At 45.4% G+C, this 18,823-nt stretch overlaps 1 protein-coding gene and 1 long non-coding RNA gene across 2 annotated transcripts; both read left to right on the plus strand.

The window, feature by feature from the left end:
* The first annotated feature begins 1,882 nt into the window (after positions 1-1,882).
* Positions 1,883-4,020, plus strand: LOC131891295 (uncharacterized). The gene is made up of 3 exons (XM_059240822.1): positions 1,883-2,271; positions 2,352-2,954; positions 3,624-4,020. The coding sequence occupies exons 1-3, from the start codon at positions 1,883-1,885 to the stop codon at positions 4,018-4,020; spliced, it is 1,389 nt and encodes a 462-aa protein (XP_059096805.1).
* Positions 4,021-12,737: 8,717 nt separating this feature from the next.
* Positions 12,738-14,748, plus strand: LOC131891635 (uncharacterized). Its single transcript, XR_009374441.1, has 2 exons — positions 12,738-13,867; positions 14,317-14,748. It is a non-coding gene; the product is annotated as an uncharacterized LOC131891635 (long non-coding RNA).
* Positions 14,749-18,823: the final 4,075 nt, after the last annotated feature.

Raw genomic sequence — 18,823 nt, forward strand, 5'->3', positions numbered from 1 at the left:
ACGAAAAGGAAATAAATATGGAGTTACAAACCTAAGTCTCGGAAGTTCTGGCATCATTAGTGCAGCTAGCCAGAATACCTTTCAAAACGACTCTTCAATAATAGATACGAAATGTCATTGTCAAAGGAGAATATTCCGGAAGGAATCACAAGCTCGGAGTCATCAACACAATTGGAAAAGCAGCTCATGAGAAAAACGTTCCATGAACTGAAAGAGAAGTGCCTGGAACTTGGTTTGTCCGACTCGGGAAAGACGAAAGCTGTCTTGGTGTCCCGAATTGTGGAGAGGACAGCCAGGGATTCGAATGCTGAGTCTGATGGAGAGATCACTACAGATGATCAAGGTGACAATCATGAAACCGTGTCCGAGGGCAAGGGTGAGGACGAGATTTATCCTATCGAGGAAACTTCACCAGTGTCACATCAAGAGGAGTCCGCTCAGGCGGAGACTGATATCGACGTCGCGCCAGGTGTTCCCCTTGCTACGTTGGATGGAGATAGTTCGAACAACGGGAACCAAAACAACGCAGGTTGCAACAAGTTCCAATGTGTTGTTGCTAAATTGCTTTCAGTCGATGATGGATCAAATGCAGAAGAGCAATGAAAAGCGGGAGGAACTATTACTAAAGAAAATCGAGTGCTTGGAAGTGCAGGCTCTCTCAAGAATCAGAGATTTGGGGTCTGAGGGGAGTGTTGGACTGGATCCAGTGCGAATCACGGACGCCTTTGGCCAATTTGAGGAAAGGTTGAGAGAAGCTATGAAAAAAGTGGAGAGAGCGTTAAGGGAAGAACAAGACCGGATTAGGATTGATACGTATCTGATCAAACTAAAGAAACAAGAGGAGAGATTCAGAGGCTTCGCGGAAAGCAAAGTGTATTGGATGGAGGGGAACCAACTGAAAGACCGGCTCCAAGGGCATGCAGCGGAGCTAGAGGAAGAATGCGAGCAGGTCGAACACCAGACCAACCGATACCTTTTCCACATGCGAAAGCGAGAAGAGGAAGAGGCAAGGGCTGGAGCCCTTGCCCCGGGGTTTAGGGCCACCAATCTTCGACGGAAACCCGCTCGATTTCCCCTGCTTTTGGGAATCATTCGAAGCCAAGGTACATTTAAACCCCAACGTGAGTAAATTCTACAAAATGCAGTACTTAATAGAGGCATTGCGAGGACCTGCAGCCGAAATCCTGGCGGGAATGAGTACTACTGCTGAATATTACGAAGAAGCTGTTGGTAGAGTTCGAGAGAGGCCGATATGCTTCTGATCCCCGTCATGGAGTCCAAGCTCCCCAAGGATGTTCGAGAGGAGTGGGAACTTAAAATCGCTCAAGAGATTGAGAGGGATGAGTTTGCAACTAAAAAACAGTTCTTGTCCTTCTTGACTGCAGAGGTGGAATCTAGAGAAGCTGCCATCGACCTGAGACCCAATAACGACGTCAGAGAGGAGCAAAAAAGAGAAAAGGCCCCACCTACGAGCACAACTCTACGCATTTTTTCAAGCCAGATGTTGGTGGCAGCAACTGAAACTGAAGCAGATACAGGTTGCCCGTGCTGCAATCAGTCTCACGCCGTGCTCAGTTGTCCCAAATTCCGTTGCATGGAGGTTGAGAAAAGATGGACCGAATTCCGAGTTAACCCAAAGATGGTCAAAATTTGCAGGAGATGCCTGGGATTACGGTTTGGTCCTGGAGGGCATGGGCGCTATTGTCCGCAAGTGTGTTCAGTGGAAGGGTGTGGACGGAACCATCATGCACTTTTAAATGAAGAGGGTGCAAAGGAAATATCAAGGACATCACAAACCTCTGCGCTCCCTACCTCGTCGAAAATATTAGACCCACCCTCAAGTCCGAGGTCCCACGTGCATCAAAAACGAATACTACCTACAATGAATGCCGAGATTCAAGTGGGACCAATCCGTTGCAAGATTCGAGTTGGTTTGGACTCCTTTGCCGCCCATTCCTATGTAAGAAAAAATATTGTGGAACAAGTGGGCATCCCGGTGCTGGAGAGCATTCCAATGGAGGTTCACGGGCTTGGGGGAACAGTCTCGAAGGGAAAGGCTGACGTGGTTCAGTTCGACCTCGTTTCCAATGATGGTGCAAATTCGAGCATTAAAGTCAATGCGGTAGTTAAGGCTGACAAGATCTGCTCCCCACTACCCCCGATTGATTTGGGTTCAGAGGAGTTAGCCTGCCTCTACAAATACGATTTGCCAAGTGAATCTCCCGGATCAGAAGTGATAGCTGATGTGCTGCTGGGGGCTGATTACTGCTGGCAATTGATAAAGCATGCCAATCATATACCGGGGACGAATCTCGTCGTATTGGAGACAAAATTCGGACCCGTCCTTACAGGCGCGTGCAAAAACCAAGGGGAGGAATATTCGTTCTCGAGGTGCATGCTGGTCACTACCCCGGGGCCGAAATATGGTTCAATGGAACATTAAACCCAGGGCTTGATGCCTTAGATCACATGATGGAGAAATTCTGGACCTTGGAGAGCGTCGGGATCATGGACAAAGGATTGGTTCATACCGAAGAAGACCAACTTGCGTTAGATCTGTTTGAAAAATCGTTAAAGAGATGTGATGACGGGCATTACGAAGTCGGATTACCCTTTAAAAAGGATCGTGTTCGTTTGGAAAATAATTATATCCAGGCCAAACGGTTGCTGGAGTCCACAGAAAAACGTTTCGATAAGTGCCCGGAGCTTAAAATTCAATACTGCAAAGCCATGAAGGAATACGAAGAAAACGGATATGCAAGAGAAGTGAGTCGGGCCGAGATTGAGGATTTGAAAAACGAAGAAGTGTTCTTTATTCCCCATCATGGAGTTGCTCGTACTGGAAGTGTGTCTACGGCGTTGCGTGTGGTTTTCAATGCGAGCTCGCCTGACAGAAACGGAGTTTCCTTGAACGATCTACTCCTACCTGGCCCCCCACTCCAGAACGACATTGTGCAAATATTGATTCGCTTTAGAATTAACGAGGTTGCGTTATCAGGAGATTTGAGAAAACTGTTTTGTCAAACTCGCATCCGCAAAAGTGATCAACGATACCAGTTATATTTGTGGAGAAATGGGTCAAGGGAAACCCCTCCACGAACCTACGCGATGACATGTGTCATGTTTGGGATTACTTCGAGCCCTTTCCTAGCCATGAATTCACTAAAATTGCACTTAAATGATCCATGCAACCGGACACGATATCCAAAGGCTTGTGCTGAAGCTGAGAAGAATATATTTGTGGACGATGTCGTGACCGGAGCAACAAGCCCAGAAGAGGCGATCAAGTTGTGCCAAGAACTTCAGTCTCTTTTTGAAGAGGGTGGGTGGACAATGACTAAGTTTGCCTCAAACTCAGAGGAAGTTATGCAGAGCATTCCAAAAGAGCGATGAATGCCAGGGCTGGAACTGGACTTGGACGGCAATGACGGCGAAGCTAGTCAAGGTCTTACTAATACGCTGGGATCGAAGTGGGACATTGGAGAGGATGCGTTTGCATGCAAGGTCAGTCAGAACCTGCTTAGATTAGATCCAAACATGATTTTAGTGACGAAGCGGAAGGTGCTGGCCACACATGCATCAATTTATGACGTATTTGGATTTTTCTCACCATATGTTATCAGAGCAAAAATCATGATCCAAGAGCTATGGATACTGGGAGTTTCTTGGGATGAGGTCATTGAGGGAGAGATTGCTCAAGCTTTCATCAAGTGGTGTGAGGAGATCCCTCTTTTGTCAGAAATCAAAATACCTCGGATTGGAAGTACAATTGAAAAACAAGGAATTCAGTTGGTGGGGTTTGGCGATGCAAGTGAATCCGCTTATGGAGCAGTCATATATGCTGTGATAGCAAATCACACCCGAAACTCCAGAGTCACGTTCATGATCGCTAAAACGAGAGTTGCACCGATCAAGTTCAAATCCATTGCTAGACTGGAACTTCTGGCTGCCCATCTGTTGTGTCGGTTGATGAAGTACGTGAGTGATGCCCTGGAGAGTCGCGTGGTTACAAGGACATAATTTTCGGATTCTTCAATTGTCTTGGCTTGGATAACGAAGCCAAGCCACGAGTGGAAGACTTTTGTGAAGAACCGGGTCCAAGAAATCCATAACGAGTCCGCAATTGTGGAGTGGGCTCATTGCTCGGGCTACGAAAATCCCTGTGATGTTCTTACGAGGGGGGCGACTATACAACACCTACTAGGATCTGCACTCCATTGGAGAGGTCCAGATTGGCTGATTCAACCACGAGAGCAGTGGCCAAGCTCGTTGGTTACCCTGTCGGAGGGACAACTGACCGAAGTAAATGATGAGAGAGATGCGAAGACTTTGGCGCTCATGACGACCATCCCCAGTTATGATGGAATGTTCCTTCGGTATTCTTCATTCGACAAGCTGGTAAGAATTGTGGCACGAATCATGCGGTGGAGAAAAAGAACTAATCAAGAGAGGCCTTTGGATCCTGTGGAGTTAGTGGTGGAAGAAATCCGAGCAGCTGAAAATCGGATTGCTCAGGTTATCCAAGTCTGTTGCTTTCCCGAATTGCAACAACTTCAACAAGGCCGCCGTATCTCCAAAGAAAGTCACCTTCTACCGCCAAACCCATCGCTCTGTCCAGACAAATCCCTTCTCATTATGGGTGATCAAATTAGACTGTCAGATTTGCCAAAGGAAACAAAGCGACCCATCATACTTCCCAATAACGATCCGGTGGTTGCACTGATTATTCAATCCGTGCATGAAAATCATGCTCATGCACCGCAAGAGACCACTCTGGGATTGTTGAAAGGCCGATACCACATTATTCACGGACGAACCGAAGTAAGGAAGGTCCTGAAACAATGTTTGGTGTGTAAGCAACATAAAACAAAACCCTTGGAACAGAGAACGGGCGTTCTACCAAAGGAGAGAGTATCTGTTTCTCCCGCATTCACCCATGTGGGTCTCGATTTTACGGGACCTCTTTGGATTAAGGGTGAGGGTAAACAATCCAAGAAATCCTACATTTGTGTTTTCACCTGTGCAGCAAGTAGAGGAGTTCATTTCGAACTTACATGCGACATGAGTACGGAGGAGTTCTTGGCTGCCTTGACGAGAATGATCAATCGGAGAGGCGTTCCTGCGACCATATTCAGTGATAATGCGAAAAGTTTTGTTAAAGCAAGTGACCTGCTGAGGAGAGCCTTTGCAAGGGTGAACAAGGTGCAAGTGGACTCGGGGCAACTTCAGCGGTTCTTGGCGAAACGGGGAATTACGTGGAAATTCATAACCGAAAGAGCCCTCACCAGGGTGCATTCTGGGAACGACACAATCGAACTCTGAAGGAACCCCTGAGAAAAGTTTTGGGCGGAGCATTATTATCCTATTCCGAGATGAACACCCTGTTAACTGATATAGAGGGAACAATGAATGCACGCCCATTGACTTACCAACCTTCGGACGAAAGCTCCGACCCAATCACCCCTGCTCATTTAATTTTTGGGTGGTCGATATTGCAAATTTCGAGTGTTCTTGGAAGTCCGGCATCACTTTCTAAGCGATATAATTATTTGCGTCAAACTCTGGATCACTTTTGGAAAAGATGGTCCTCAGAATATCTCCCGACTTTGATGGCGTGACGAAAATGGTTTAAAGAGGAAGAAGCAGATGTGCGACAAAAGGAAGTGAAATGACCTCTTCTATCACAAGAGCCACAAATCGAATTTTTGGTGGGACAATCTTGCTTTGCATGTCGAGGTCCATTGCAGGCATAACATCTTCCTGATGAATTCCTTCGATTGTCACCATCATCACTGTCAAGTTTACGATTAGTAGTAAAGGCAGTGCAGCCATTGACACAGTAGTCAGACAGAGATTCAGACGCAATTTGCTTGGCACCAAGTCGAGCAGTTTCCCATGCTAATACCATCTGTCTAGCGTCTTCAAATGTTTTCGGATTCTCCTGCATTAATTTCGCCCTATCTTGTTTGCTTTGCATTGCGTGGACGAGAATGCCAATATGGAGTTGATCTTCCGTGACATTGTTTGTATCAGCGTATTCCCCATATTCCTTAATTTCGTTACAAATATGAGAATTATCTTGACCATCTTTTTGCTTAATGGATAAAAATTCTTTTAAATCGAGGTGACGATTCCTGAGAGAGCGAAAGTGAACGGTAATTGCATTAATCACTTCGTCAACACTTCGTCCGGTGTCGGCCTTGATTCCAACAGAGTGCTCGATTATTCGAAAAAAATCCAGGCAAGCAACATTGCCAAAGTACGGATATTTGCGTGGATTGGGAGCGAATAGGAAGTGCCATGAGACGAGCATAATTGTCCCAAGTGGCTTTCCATTTTAGAAAAGCATGTAAATCCACGTCTTCATGTAAAGTTTGAGGGGGATTAACAGCAAGACGAGGTAAATTGAGACTTGCTTGAGGAGATCCATCGTGCCCAATTCCATGAACGTTAGCCGCAGGTGGCGCTGGAAAAGATTCTTCAGCCTTGTCGAAATCTCGCCTATATCCCATCACCTTACACTGGAACTTCATGAAATAATCTTTTTGATCTCCCAGATCATCTTCATCAGAGTCTTTCACATCTGCCATAGGGTCGGCAATGACAGCTTCTTTAGCGAGTGCATATTTGGTCAAAGCTAGTTCCCACTTCTTTGAGATTAATTCCAGTTGTGTTGGGTCCTCGCCTAATCGATGTAGAGAAAGACAGGATGCCGCCTTAGACTTATGCCTTGTGACCGTGCCTTTGAGTGCACGTCGAGATCGAAACACGAGCGTCCAGAGGTCATGGCTTGAGCCATCGTAATTAGATCATACCATGGACCTTGTCAACTTGTTGCCATACAAACGAGCAAGACGACATGGCAGGTGGTACAGAAGACGCAGGCAAACCGTGAAAATGCGAGGGTGGAGGCACGAGAGTGTCGAGATGTTCGCGCATTTTGTGGTAGTACTTTGAAGGTGCTACTTCTGACCCGGGGTATCGACATAAAGCTCCCGGAACACGGAGGCTTGTGCCATATAACAGCTGAACTGGTGAGATGTTGCAATCGTCTTTTGGAGCTTTTGAGCACAACGGATTCCAAAAAGCACCCACGGTAAGTGATGTATCCACCAACATCCCGCCAGTCTAGCACCAAGCGCCTCCTTTAGTTGTCTATGGAATCGTTCAATGAGTCCATTGGACTGAGGATGGTAGGAGGTGGTGTGATGGAGGTTGGTACCTAACATTTTGGACAGTTCGTCCCAAAGAGCTGACGTGAACTGAGCTCCTCTGTCAGTAACTATGTGATCAGGCAAACCAAATTGGCATATCCACCCTGAGAGGAGTGCACGGGCGCAAGACAGGGCCGAAATCTCCGTTAAAGGAACGGCCTCGGGCCAACCGGTCCATCATGGTCAAGAGGTATTTGAAACCTCCCGAAACTTCCAGAGGGCCCACGATATCCAAATGGATCGTATGAAAAAGTTGTGACGGAACGTCGATGTGTTCTAGTGGCGCCCGTGAGTGAAGAACCACCGGTAATCATGGACTTTAGGGGACCTGAAAAGTGAGAACGCTCGCCTGTGCAGCAAGAGGAGAGTACTACTTCTTGGCTCTTGGCTGCCTGAGTTTCACAGCTCAGATGCGTTGCTAAGTGTCAGTCTTTGTGATCTTCCTCATCTGGTGGCCAAAATTGTAGGAACTCATGTTTTTAAGAGTTTGAGCTTAAGCTTTATTCATAATGGATATACATCAGATATACATGAAGTGAAAGCTGAAGAGGCATCCTATTACTGATAAGTTCATCTTCACTCTTTTTTTAAGTAGGAAGTGAAAATTTCACAAGATGTTTTGAATTGTCTTGTTTGCTCTTTTCATTCACATCTAAGAACTGTTTGCATCAACATCGGAAACAGTAGTGGAGGAGGTCCAGGGCTGCCCAGAAGAACACCATCCCCTTTTGCAGCCCTTCACGGAACCCGAGATGGACGTGGCCTTCAAGAAGATGAAGAGCAAAGCCCCCTCAACATCTGGGGTCTCTCCTTTCCAACTTTCACTTCTCCGGATCCAAACCCAGCCACTCCTTCAAGATCTTTTCAGCCTCGCCCTCCATTCTTCCTTCTTCCCACCAGCGTGGATGGAGTCAGCCATCATCTTCATCCATAAGAAGGGGCCCAGGGACATTCCAAACAACCATCGGACCATCGCCTTGGAGAACCCCTTCTTGAAGATGATGTCCACCCTACTAGCTGCCCGCTTCTCCGGATTGGCCGAGGATAGGGATATCCTTCCCCAGTTCCAATTCGGTTTCCGGAGAAGCCGCTCAACCACCACGGCAGCCACTCTCCTCTATGAAATTGTGCATTCTAACATCAGCAACAAGAGGAGAGTTTATGGATGCTTTGTGGATTTCTCCAAAGCATTCGACAGGGTGGACCGAACGCGGTTATTCCTCAAACTCCAACTGTGGGGAGTTCCGCGTTCAATCTGTGTCCTGCTGTCCAACATCTATGCGGGACTCAGATGCTCCATTCGTTCTGGTGAGGACCTATCCCCCTGCTACTTCACTTCCATTGGCCTTCCGCAGGGGGATCCACTATCGCCAATTCTTTTCAATCTTTATATATCCGGCCTGCCTGAAGCCCTCACTCACCAAGGCCCCACCATCAACCATTTTTCGGTACAATATCTTCAATATGCAGACGACTCGGATCTCTTGGCTAATTCAGCCGTGGAATTGCAAAATGCCATCAATGCACTCCGCGGTTATTGCCAAGAGAACGGCCTTCAAGCCAACACCATCAAGACGAAGGCCATGGTTTTCCATAAAGGTCGTCTGCCTCTCACCTCCTTCCATATTAACAATAGTCCGATTGAAATCGTTAATAGTTTTAACTATGTCGGTTTCATCTTCTCCACCCAGCTCTCATTCACCAATCACCTCAAATCCACAATAACTAAGGCCAGGGCCAGGATCGGATACATATGCAATAGACTTCCATGAAGAATCTTCCCCTCCCAATAGTCCTTCAACTCTTCCGGATCTACGTCACCCCAATTTTTCTCTACGGCCTACACCTTAAGCTTCCCAACTCCGCCCAATCCGCCCTCAAATCCGCCGATGCCACCTACACCAAGTTCCTCAAGCGATACCTCTGCGTGCCCCAATATGCCAACAATGCATGGACACATTTTCTATGTGAAACCGAGCCCCTCACCATTGAGCTGGCAAGGTTAGTGTCCAACAGTGTTGGGAACCTGACCTTTCCGGAGGTGATGTCCGGACACAAGTTGTTCTTCCCGGTCAAGGACTTGATAAAACCTTATTGTCCTTGGCCCGACATCCCCTCGGAATATTGGCGGTCACGCACCTTTGTTCGGATCCCGTCCAAATGCCATCAGCGACGGGAGTTGACAAAGGATCTGTTCAATCTGGCCCATCCACTCTACTGCAATAACCAAGATTTTCATCACTTACCTCTACCTACCTGTCTTTGTACTATCTGCAACTCACCTCTCACCTTTTTTCATGTGCATTGAACCAATTCTATTCATACTCATTGTGATATCACCTTCTAGTCACCTATTTTATTGCCTTTACCTTTTTGACATTTTTCTTGGTTTATCATTTTTTATAATGTATATACATCAGATTTTATTTTATAGTTACTTTTACGCCATGACATGACCAAGATTCGCAATAAAGATTATTATTATTAAATATTTTCCGCATTTTAAGAAAAAAGAAAGACATTTTAGTTCCAATTTATCTGAACACTTGCACTAAACCATCACGTTCACCTCTTACTGAAGCGATTTTTGCCCTCCTGTGATCTAAATTTGCTTGGTGGGTATGTCTCCAACTTGGTCACCTCTAGCGCATGTTAAAGTTCTGGTGAGTCCCAATCAAGCTCAATGCGGGGCTTTAACTCATCATTGCTCCACCTAATGCCGCTACAGCACCCTCCTCCTGCATGGCTGTAGAGGCGAGTGTTCTCACTTTTTAGGTCCCCTAAAGTCCATGATTACCGAACCACCTTGGCTCGTTGACAGTCTAGGCACTCAGCCGTCTAACAATTCACGTCTCGGTTGAGCCCGTGCCAAACGAAGTGCCGACTGACAAGCCTTCGTCCCGCACGAGCACCCGGACGAGCGGGAGCGTGTATGGACTGGAAAACAGTTCGGGAACCCAAAGACGAGGGTTATCCTGGGACACGTCGCACAGTAGACTCAGACCGGGTTGCACTTCTACCTCCCTGAATTTCAAGGAATTTAAATATGTCCGGACCGTCAACAACAACTGGGGATAAGCTTGTTGAGCTGCAAACAGTGATTGAGCCGAAACGTACTGGAAAAGCGCACCAATCCCGAGGGCCCTTGATGAGGCGTCGGCCACCACATTTTGATGCCCTGACACATGCTTGATATTGGTAGAGAATTCCGAAATGTAAGCCAGTTGTCGTTGTTGATGGGCAGAAATTCGGTCGCTTCTTTTGCTCAACGCGAAAATTAAGGGTTTATGATCGGTCCGCAAAACGCGGTCTTGACCCTCTTCAAAATGTCGGAAGTGACGGATCACCAGATAAATGGCTAACAATTCACCGTCAAACGTACTGTAGTTGAGTTCCGTTGGGCGTAATTTGCGTGAAAACAAGGCCAAGGGGCGCCAATCACCGCCCGTGAATTGTTCAAGCACGGCTCCTACGGCCAAACTGGATGCATCGGTGGTGAGGGTCTAACCAATTTAATCAACAGAGAATCCGCCGAGGTTGCGTGCACCCCTTTACCAAATGTTGCGTATTCCTTCGCTCTGTCATGGCGTCTGCGTGTTCTTGTTTGAACATTCAAGTTTTGTCGAAGCACCACGTGCAGGTCACCACGCACAGAGCCTGTTATCCAGCCAATCGCTTCCATCCCTTGAAATGGACAAACCACAGCCCGTGAACCAGGGACAGTCCAGTACCTTGATGGCCCACCCCCAAGATAGGTTGAAGAAAATTGCCGACTCCTCGGCTCTACCCAAGTTGTCAGGATCTTCCCCAGCCTCGCCGTCAGTGAAGCTAGCGACGGTTCGGAGAGAGATATTTCACTGCCAACAATGCCGAAACACTTTTTCATGCCGATCATTCAGTCGAGAACTTGTCAATCCATTGTTTTTACGCCAATGCGAAATTGTTTATCCACACATGCAAAAGAAAAGGAAACTTGTTCAAAAATGGTGTTTGAACTATTTTTGAAATGCTAATCAGAATCAATCGTAACAATCAGGTTCTTGTAAATGGCATAAGCTTTCATAATTTCCGAATTTAAATGGGAATTCGTATTCGTATTTTAATCGACGTCCTTACCCTTACATTTTAAAGAAATAACTAAATCTTTTTAGGGCGGGGTTTGTTCCTTTGAACATGAGCATGAACCAATTCGACTTCAGCTCAATACCATGGACGATGCTCTTGAATGGGGAACAAAGAATGAATTGGACCGATATTTTTCGTTCGCTGCCGTCAACGGTTCCAAAGGCATCGCAAGCACCTGCCGGGTCTTGCATTGTACCCAAAATATCCAGAGCAAGCGACCCTGCACCAAATTACGAAAAAAAATTACAATTGCCCTGCCAAGTACGTTAAATACGTTCAAGCAATTATTTACTAAACATTAAACATCCCTTCACAAAGTTGATTCGTATCCGAGGTAAATCTTTTTTTACTTTAGGATTACATTCAACCTTGTTGAGCTTGTAGGAATGTCAAAACACTTCTCAGCGACACCAGCCGCACATTCGTAAACTCCTGGAGAGGGGTGATGAACCCAAATGTGCTTTGGAGTGTTTGCCATTGGCACCTCGAAAAGAACTGGACCAAGAGGATTAAGAACCCGGAGATGTTACGAGACATTAAAGGTTTTCGGCATTTGGCCAAGGTTGGTCCTTTTACTCAAAACATGCTGCACATTCAATCAAAATAGGTAAGCTCTTTAAAAGAACAAAAGGAATCAGTAGCTGGTAGGAATGATCAGAATTCCGGTTGTCTGGAAGAGGTCCTAGGCCAAATCTACTCTTGGGTTGCTGCGAGTAACATGACACTGAATGGAATGAAATTCCGCTCAATGACCTTTGGGTCGACGCCATTAGACACTCCACTATTAGACGTTAAAGGTAAGGGCATTGAGCAGGTCTCATCCATGAAGGATTTAGGTGTAGTCCTCCAAGATAATGGAAAGTTCGATGAGCATATCCAGTTGAAAGTTGGTAAGGCTTTTCAAACATGTGGTTGGATATATCGCACGTTGAAGTCCAGAGATAGTATCCCGATGCTAACTCTGTTCAAGTCGATTGTCCAGCCGCATCTTCAATATGCCTCTCCCATTTGGGCTCCAATTAGTTCAGCAGGTTTGCAAAAGCTCGAGCAGGTCCAAAGATGTTTTACTAGGAGCATTGAGGATATGAGAGAGCTCTCGCACTGGGAGAGATTAGAAAGTTTGGGATTGTACAGTATTCAGAGAAGGTACGAAAGGTATCTGATATTGTGCGTTTTCAAAAGTATTCATGAGCTTTGTCCCAACCCAGGATTTAGGGTCAATTCTAGTGACCATAGAGGCTTAACGTGCGTTTTGAGAGCACCTTCAAGCCCTCGAGAATCCTGGCCAGTAAAAACAATGAGGTCCACCTCTCTTCTTTCTCGGGCTCCTTCATTGTTCAATTTGTTGCCCTCAAATATTCGCAGGGCTTATGTAGGCGTTGATCCAGTAACAGGATTTAAGTCAGACTTGGAGAGGTTTTTGATTCAAGTTTTAGAAGCGAGATATATTGTATTTAAGCCACGCAATTATTTGCTTTATCAAATCAAATTTCCATTTCAACATTCATCAAATTTCCTCTATATTTTTATCGAGAGCTTTCGTGTCCATTGCTTGAATGGTACAAATGTGATAACAATGATAACTACACTGTTGATCTCGTTGAATCCAACATTGCACAAAATGAAATGAGCTCTAATTTAAGAGACAATTCAAACAAGTAGTTGCACCCATGATCAAAAGCATCAGCATTTTTATGTGCTCCTCGTGAAAATGGAAGTGTGTTTAATGCAGTTCATATTCTCGTTTAGGAAGCTTCTGAAGAAAGTACGTGGGCTTACTTTGTAACAAACTATAGGCCAGCAGGAAAACAAGCACCGATGAACGCCTGGGCAAGACCATCCACCCTGGGAACCCGATCTCGCAACCTACATGTTGAGCAGTACCACCGAACCATCAAAGGGCTGTTAAAACCAAGTATGAACATTGCCCGCTTTTGCATTGGGCTGAAGCATGTGAACAAGATCTTCGTCCGGAAAGATCTCGTTGCAAAAGAGGGGATCCGGGGTGTTGACCAATCAAGATTCAGTCTGATCTGAACAAGGATCATCCGTCTGAAGATTAAATGGCCAGATATTCACTCGAACGAATTGATGACAGATCTGTCAACGTCATCAAGCAGGAAGACCCCAATGGCCAGAAAACAAGCTATATATTTGATGAAGAAAAATCGCTTTCCGTGCAATTCCGAGTTGTGCCAGGTTCGCTGTAGAGGCTGCAACAACGCCCAGATGTGTGCACACAAGAACACTTGTATCTGTCGACGATATGCCTACAGGTATACAACCTGAATCTTTGGTTGATTTTGTTGATCACATTAGCAGGGATTAAAAACTTCCTTTTTACTTTTCTTCATACAAACTTGTACAAGCACGTGCACATTTTAGCTTGATTGGAACGAAACAAAGTAGAGCAAGATGGCACTCGGGAAAGTGATACCGAAGCAATAGGTCCTGACGTCTGCAATCTCTTGACCAACGAGAATGATCAACCAATTCAAGTCGCCAGCGTTGACGAAAGCATTGACTTGGTAAGTTACAGGTTTATTCACAAATTCGGTGACAGAACTTACAAAACCTGTTATTCCATTTTGTTACGGGCTGCAAACCACCAGACTAGTTACTTATCTCTCCCAATTCAGAGGGTCCGGGTATAGACAGCTGATGGCCCAAATTTATTTACTTAAGTACGTTCATGTAAGTCGCCAGGTAATACTTCTTCTAATTATTAACTTAATAGCTCAAACAAAAAAATATCCTTTGCAATAAATTACATCAAAATGCATCATAAAACGGCTTGTGGGTGTACTTGAAAAACGCCTATTAGCAAGTTAAGCTCTGAATTTTAAAGCCATCCATGTTTTGTCACTGTATACTCACACTTAGATGTGATTTAAGGAGTGAAACCATGCGCAAGCTCTTCTTGATAAAGTAAACCTTTTGTTCATTTTCTGAAATCCTATTTTTGGTATTCTTTTAGAAGTTGTCAAAGTTTCTCGGTGATTGTTCAAAAGTCAAAGAAAAAGTGGAAGAAATTAAAACCATGTTGATGTCCGATGGTTTGACCTTTGAGGAAAAGAGGACTTTGATGGAAAATTTCCGATCGCCTTTTGCCAGTATCCTCAACAATGCGAACGTCAATCCCTCTTCGTTCCCTCGACTAAGTTGAAAACGCATTCACGAGCCTCAAAGTCGAGGTTTTTTCCAAGTAAAAACAGCCAAGCTAGCAGGTTGCTCTTCCAAAGCATCACTCAGCATATCCAACGAGGCCATCTCTTCTGAATAAAAGTTCTCTCTTTTTAAGCTTCCTCTTCCTTAACATGTTTGTCTGTTCAGCATTTCGATGGTTTTTTCTCCAATATTATTTGTCTCTTAGGTCGTTTTAATTGCGGATTATAACAATTTGTTCCAATTGACAATGCGTTTTTTGTGTCTTTCCAAAGAGCACGTTAATGTGTGGGAATAGTATCAAGCGGAGAATCATGGGTAAATTCTTTGATATAACGTCTTTAACTTTCACTGACTCTTTAACCGGTACAATGAAAGTAATCCTGAACCCTATTAAAGGTAAAGGTTATTATCGGCTATGTCTGACCTTTTAATCTTCATATGATATTTGGCCTACCAACGAATTTGAGTTGGCAGACGTGGCGCTTCGACAAAACTTGATGTTCAAACAAGAACACACAGACGCTATGACAGAGCGAAGGAATGCGGAACATTTGATAAAGGGGTGCTCGCAACCTCGGCGGATTCTCTGTAGATTATATTGGTTAGAGCAAAATCTTAAACATGTGGAATCGGGTAACGGTCCCGGACAGTTTGTTCGTTAAGAGCACGATAATCACCACAACACCGCCAACTCCCGTCGGGTTTGGGAGTCACGTGAAGAGGAGAGGCGTGGCTACTTTTTGAACGTAGACATATGTCCAAATCCATCATGCGCTGGAAATCTTCCTTAGCAGCCTTGAACTTGGCACTTGATAAACGTCTAGCTCTGAAGTGAACGGCATGGCCCACTGTGGGCAACTGGTGGAACACGCCATGTTTAGGGTCGACATTGTTGAACACTGGCACCAAGAGTTCCGGCAAATCTTCCAAAACGTCAGTAAATGGGCATGGAGAAACCCGACGAACGACTGTCAAAGTTGGGGCAATGGCCCGACCCAGATGACCCGGGATAGAATGGCGCGAGAGAGGATCATAAAGGCGTTGATGCGCCAAATCAACCATGAGGTTATTGGCGCAAAGGAAATCGGCCCCCAAAATTGATTGATGAAGATCAGCCAAATAAAATGTCCATGAATAGCGTTGATTGGCAAAGAGAAGATTTCGAGTGACTCTCCCATAGCATCGAATAGAAGAGCCATTGGCTGTAGAGAAATTAGGATAACATTTCGCGGTCAAACGGGCGGCACGCGTAACAGGAACTATGCTAACTTGGGCACCAGAATCGACCAAATAAGAATCATTACTTATTTTTTTGTGACGAACAGCAATCGACCACCAACAATGGCTATTGATGGTCGAGGGACTCGTTTCCCTGGACGGAATTGACGTTGTGATTGTGCCGAGGCTCTTCGGACGTTTTCCAGGAACAGTTTCCCTCACAGCGGAACGCTTTGGAACCCCACCGTTTGTGGAACCGGCAAAGCCTTTCACCAGAATTTGATGAAGCGCCAGTGCTTGTCCGTCCGGAAGAAACGCCATTGATTGTGGGGCGCAACCCAGAAACCATTTTGTCAGCCAACAAGGCTAAGTTGCGAGGCAAAGAGTTATCCAGAAGGGGAACAAGGTGGGGACGAATCTCTTCCGGAAGTTGATCCACAAAATATCGTTTTGAATAAAAAACATGGTTTGTGATCACCCAGAAGTCCACGCATTTCATCCATCAATGCGATTGGGAAACGATCTCCCAACGGTGAAGCACACAGCAAGCGTTGTCTTCTTTGGTATGACGACAAGGTGAAGGAAGCGAGTAGACGGTCTTTAAGTACGGCGTCTTTGGTACCCTTGGAGGGGAAGGCGGATGTACGGTACAGCAGGGGGAGGCGCAACAATGAGATCCTCCACACGTTGAGCTGTTGCAAAATCCAGCTCCGCCAAAACATAGTTATATTTGGTTTCTTCTGACGAGATTCCCATGCTGTCGAATTGAGATTCTGCTTGGGCAAACCATATCACGGGACCATGTGACTAAAAACCGGGGAGATTGACGGACGCACCCGCAATTAATGGATTTTGAATGTCGGAAATGGTTGGCGAGACTAGCTCCTGTCCAGCGTTCACCTTGGACTCCATTCTAACGGGTTCTAACGACAACTGGACGAGTTGTTTGAAGATCACATTCCCACGTCGGGGTCACCAATGAAGCGATTTGTAAAGTCAACAAAAAACCTTTTTCCTCATTCCCTTGATCCATTCTATTTATAACATCGTCGAGACATGGTTATTGAGCAGGATCACTGGTAAGTTGCTCACGAGTCGCCACAATGTTTGAACTATTTTGTAAGTTACTATATGCCTTTTGTAATCAAATGCGTTTTCCTTACTATGTTCCCTTCCTCTTGAATAGGAAACCGTTATCAAGTTCCATTCGTGTCCACAATCATTTCGCGATGGAAAGCACGTAACAAACTAGCAATCTAGTCGGTTTTTTTTTACAGTCTCAAAATAACTCTATGGACGATCGAGTCATGCCCCGTTGATGTCACATCCTGTGGATTGCAGTAATACGATGGAAGCCCCTCATGTCGTGGATCAGGAGGCAATTGAAGAGCCTCCCACCCCAAGAACGAGAAGGATGATCTTTCCATCGGGGAAACTGGCCAACGTAACGAGGAAAACGAACGACATCCTCCAAATAATGAATTCGGAAGAAAATCTATTGATCGTTGAGGAACATTTCGCCAAACTCATTGAACGAATTCAGGCCTTAGATAACGCCGTTGAAGAGGAATCACGACGCGACGAAATCGACGTCGAGGGTCAATTCGTGCTAGAAATTTGGTCAAAAGAAAAAAACAAGGACATTTTGAAAGCAAAAGGAAAAATTCGCAATGGGATCGAGGAAACTCGTGGTAGGACAGTGCGTCCAGAAGATAGCGTTTTGGTAGCAGGCTCCGACCGTTCTCGCGGCTTGAACATATCACGATCATCATTCGCAGCCCGAATTGAGCTTGCTGAAAGCCGAGCCAAGATTGAAGCCAAAAAGGAGCTCCGGTATCAAATTAAAATGATTCAAGAGGAAAAACAAAGACTTCAGAAATTTTGGGTGGCGAGTGGATGAGGACGCCCAATTACAAGAGCGTGAAGATCGAGCAAAGCTCAAAGCAGAAACAACTCGCTTGAATCTTCTGTAGCAATCTTTGAATAAGTTGGGCCAAAATGAAGTTGTCCAGGTTTCTCAACCGAGCGTCTCCCAAAATCTCAAAATGTCTCCCTCTATATACCCCAAATGACCCCAAATGGGATGACGAACTGTCCAATTGTTGAACCAGCAATCAACCAGCAAATTTCGTTGTTGGCTGAGATCGCAGAAAGATCACACCTTCCCAAAAGCGAACCGGACATTTTTGATGGGTCTGGTCTTACTCTATTCAAGTCATTTCTGCGGTCCTTTGATTGACTGATAGGAGACAAAACAAAATCAAATTCAGATCGGTTATTCTACTTGAAGAAGTACACTCCAGGGGTGATCCACGCGAATTAGTGCGAAGTTGTCTGCATTTGAGCCAGTCGGATGGGCATCATCTTGAGGCCAGAGGCCTGTTAAACGAGGAATACGGAAACGAATTTAAAATTGCAAATGCATTCACGGAAAAAGTGAGAAATTGGCTGTCTATAATGATTGATGACCACCAAGCATTAAAGGTGTTCGGGATCTTTTTGAGATGCTGCAGGAATTTCATGATTGATGTTAGTTCCCTCAACCAGTTGAACAGCCCTTCTCAAATCCAGGATATTGCAATGAAGCTTCCCTACAAGATGAGAGAACGGTGGAGATATCAATACAAACCACGGAGCAAGGAGAGCAAGTCAAACGCAAATGCGATACCTTTCACCGAGGGAGAACAGTCCTGCAGTGTTTGCAAAAAGAGTAACCACTCCATCGCTACGTGTTTCTTTTTTTGGAAAGAAAGGCGATCAAGAAAATAATCTGATGTCATTAGGACCCTTGGACTTTGGTTTGACTGCTTGAGGGAGGGACACAGTTCACGAGCTTGTCCTAAACGACTGCGATGTAAGACGTGCAGCAAATCACACCCCACTTGCCTGCACAGAAACGAGATCAAGACTCAAGATCGAGCCAAGGATTCAAATTTTCCACCGTGCCTCTCTGAAGCCACAGACGCCACTTCGGCGTGTTGTTTGGGGAAAGAAAACTAGTTTTCAAACAAGGGCCGGTCAAGCTAATTGCGTCGCCTTGGCACTTATTCCCGTCAAGGTTCGAGTGAAGGGTCTCAAAGGTGAAGTGGTAACGTATG

This window comes from Tigriopus californicus, chromosome 12 (genome assembly GCF_007210705.1).
Source record: "Tigriopus californicus strain San Diego chromosome 12, Tcal_SD_v2.1, whole genome shotgun sequence".
Taxonomy (NCBI): Eukaryota; Metazoa; Arthropoda; class Copepoda; order Harpacticoida; family Harpacticidae; genus Tigriopus; species Tigriopus californicus.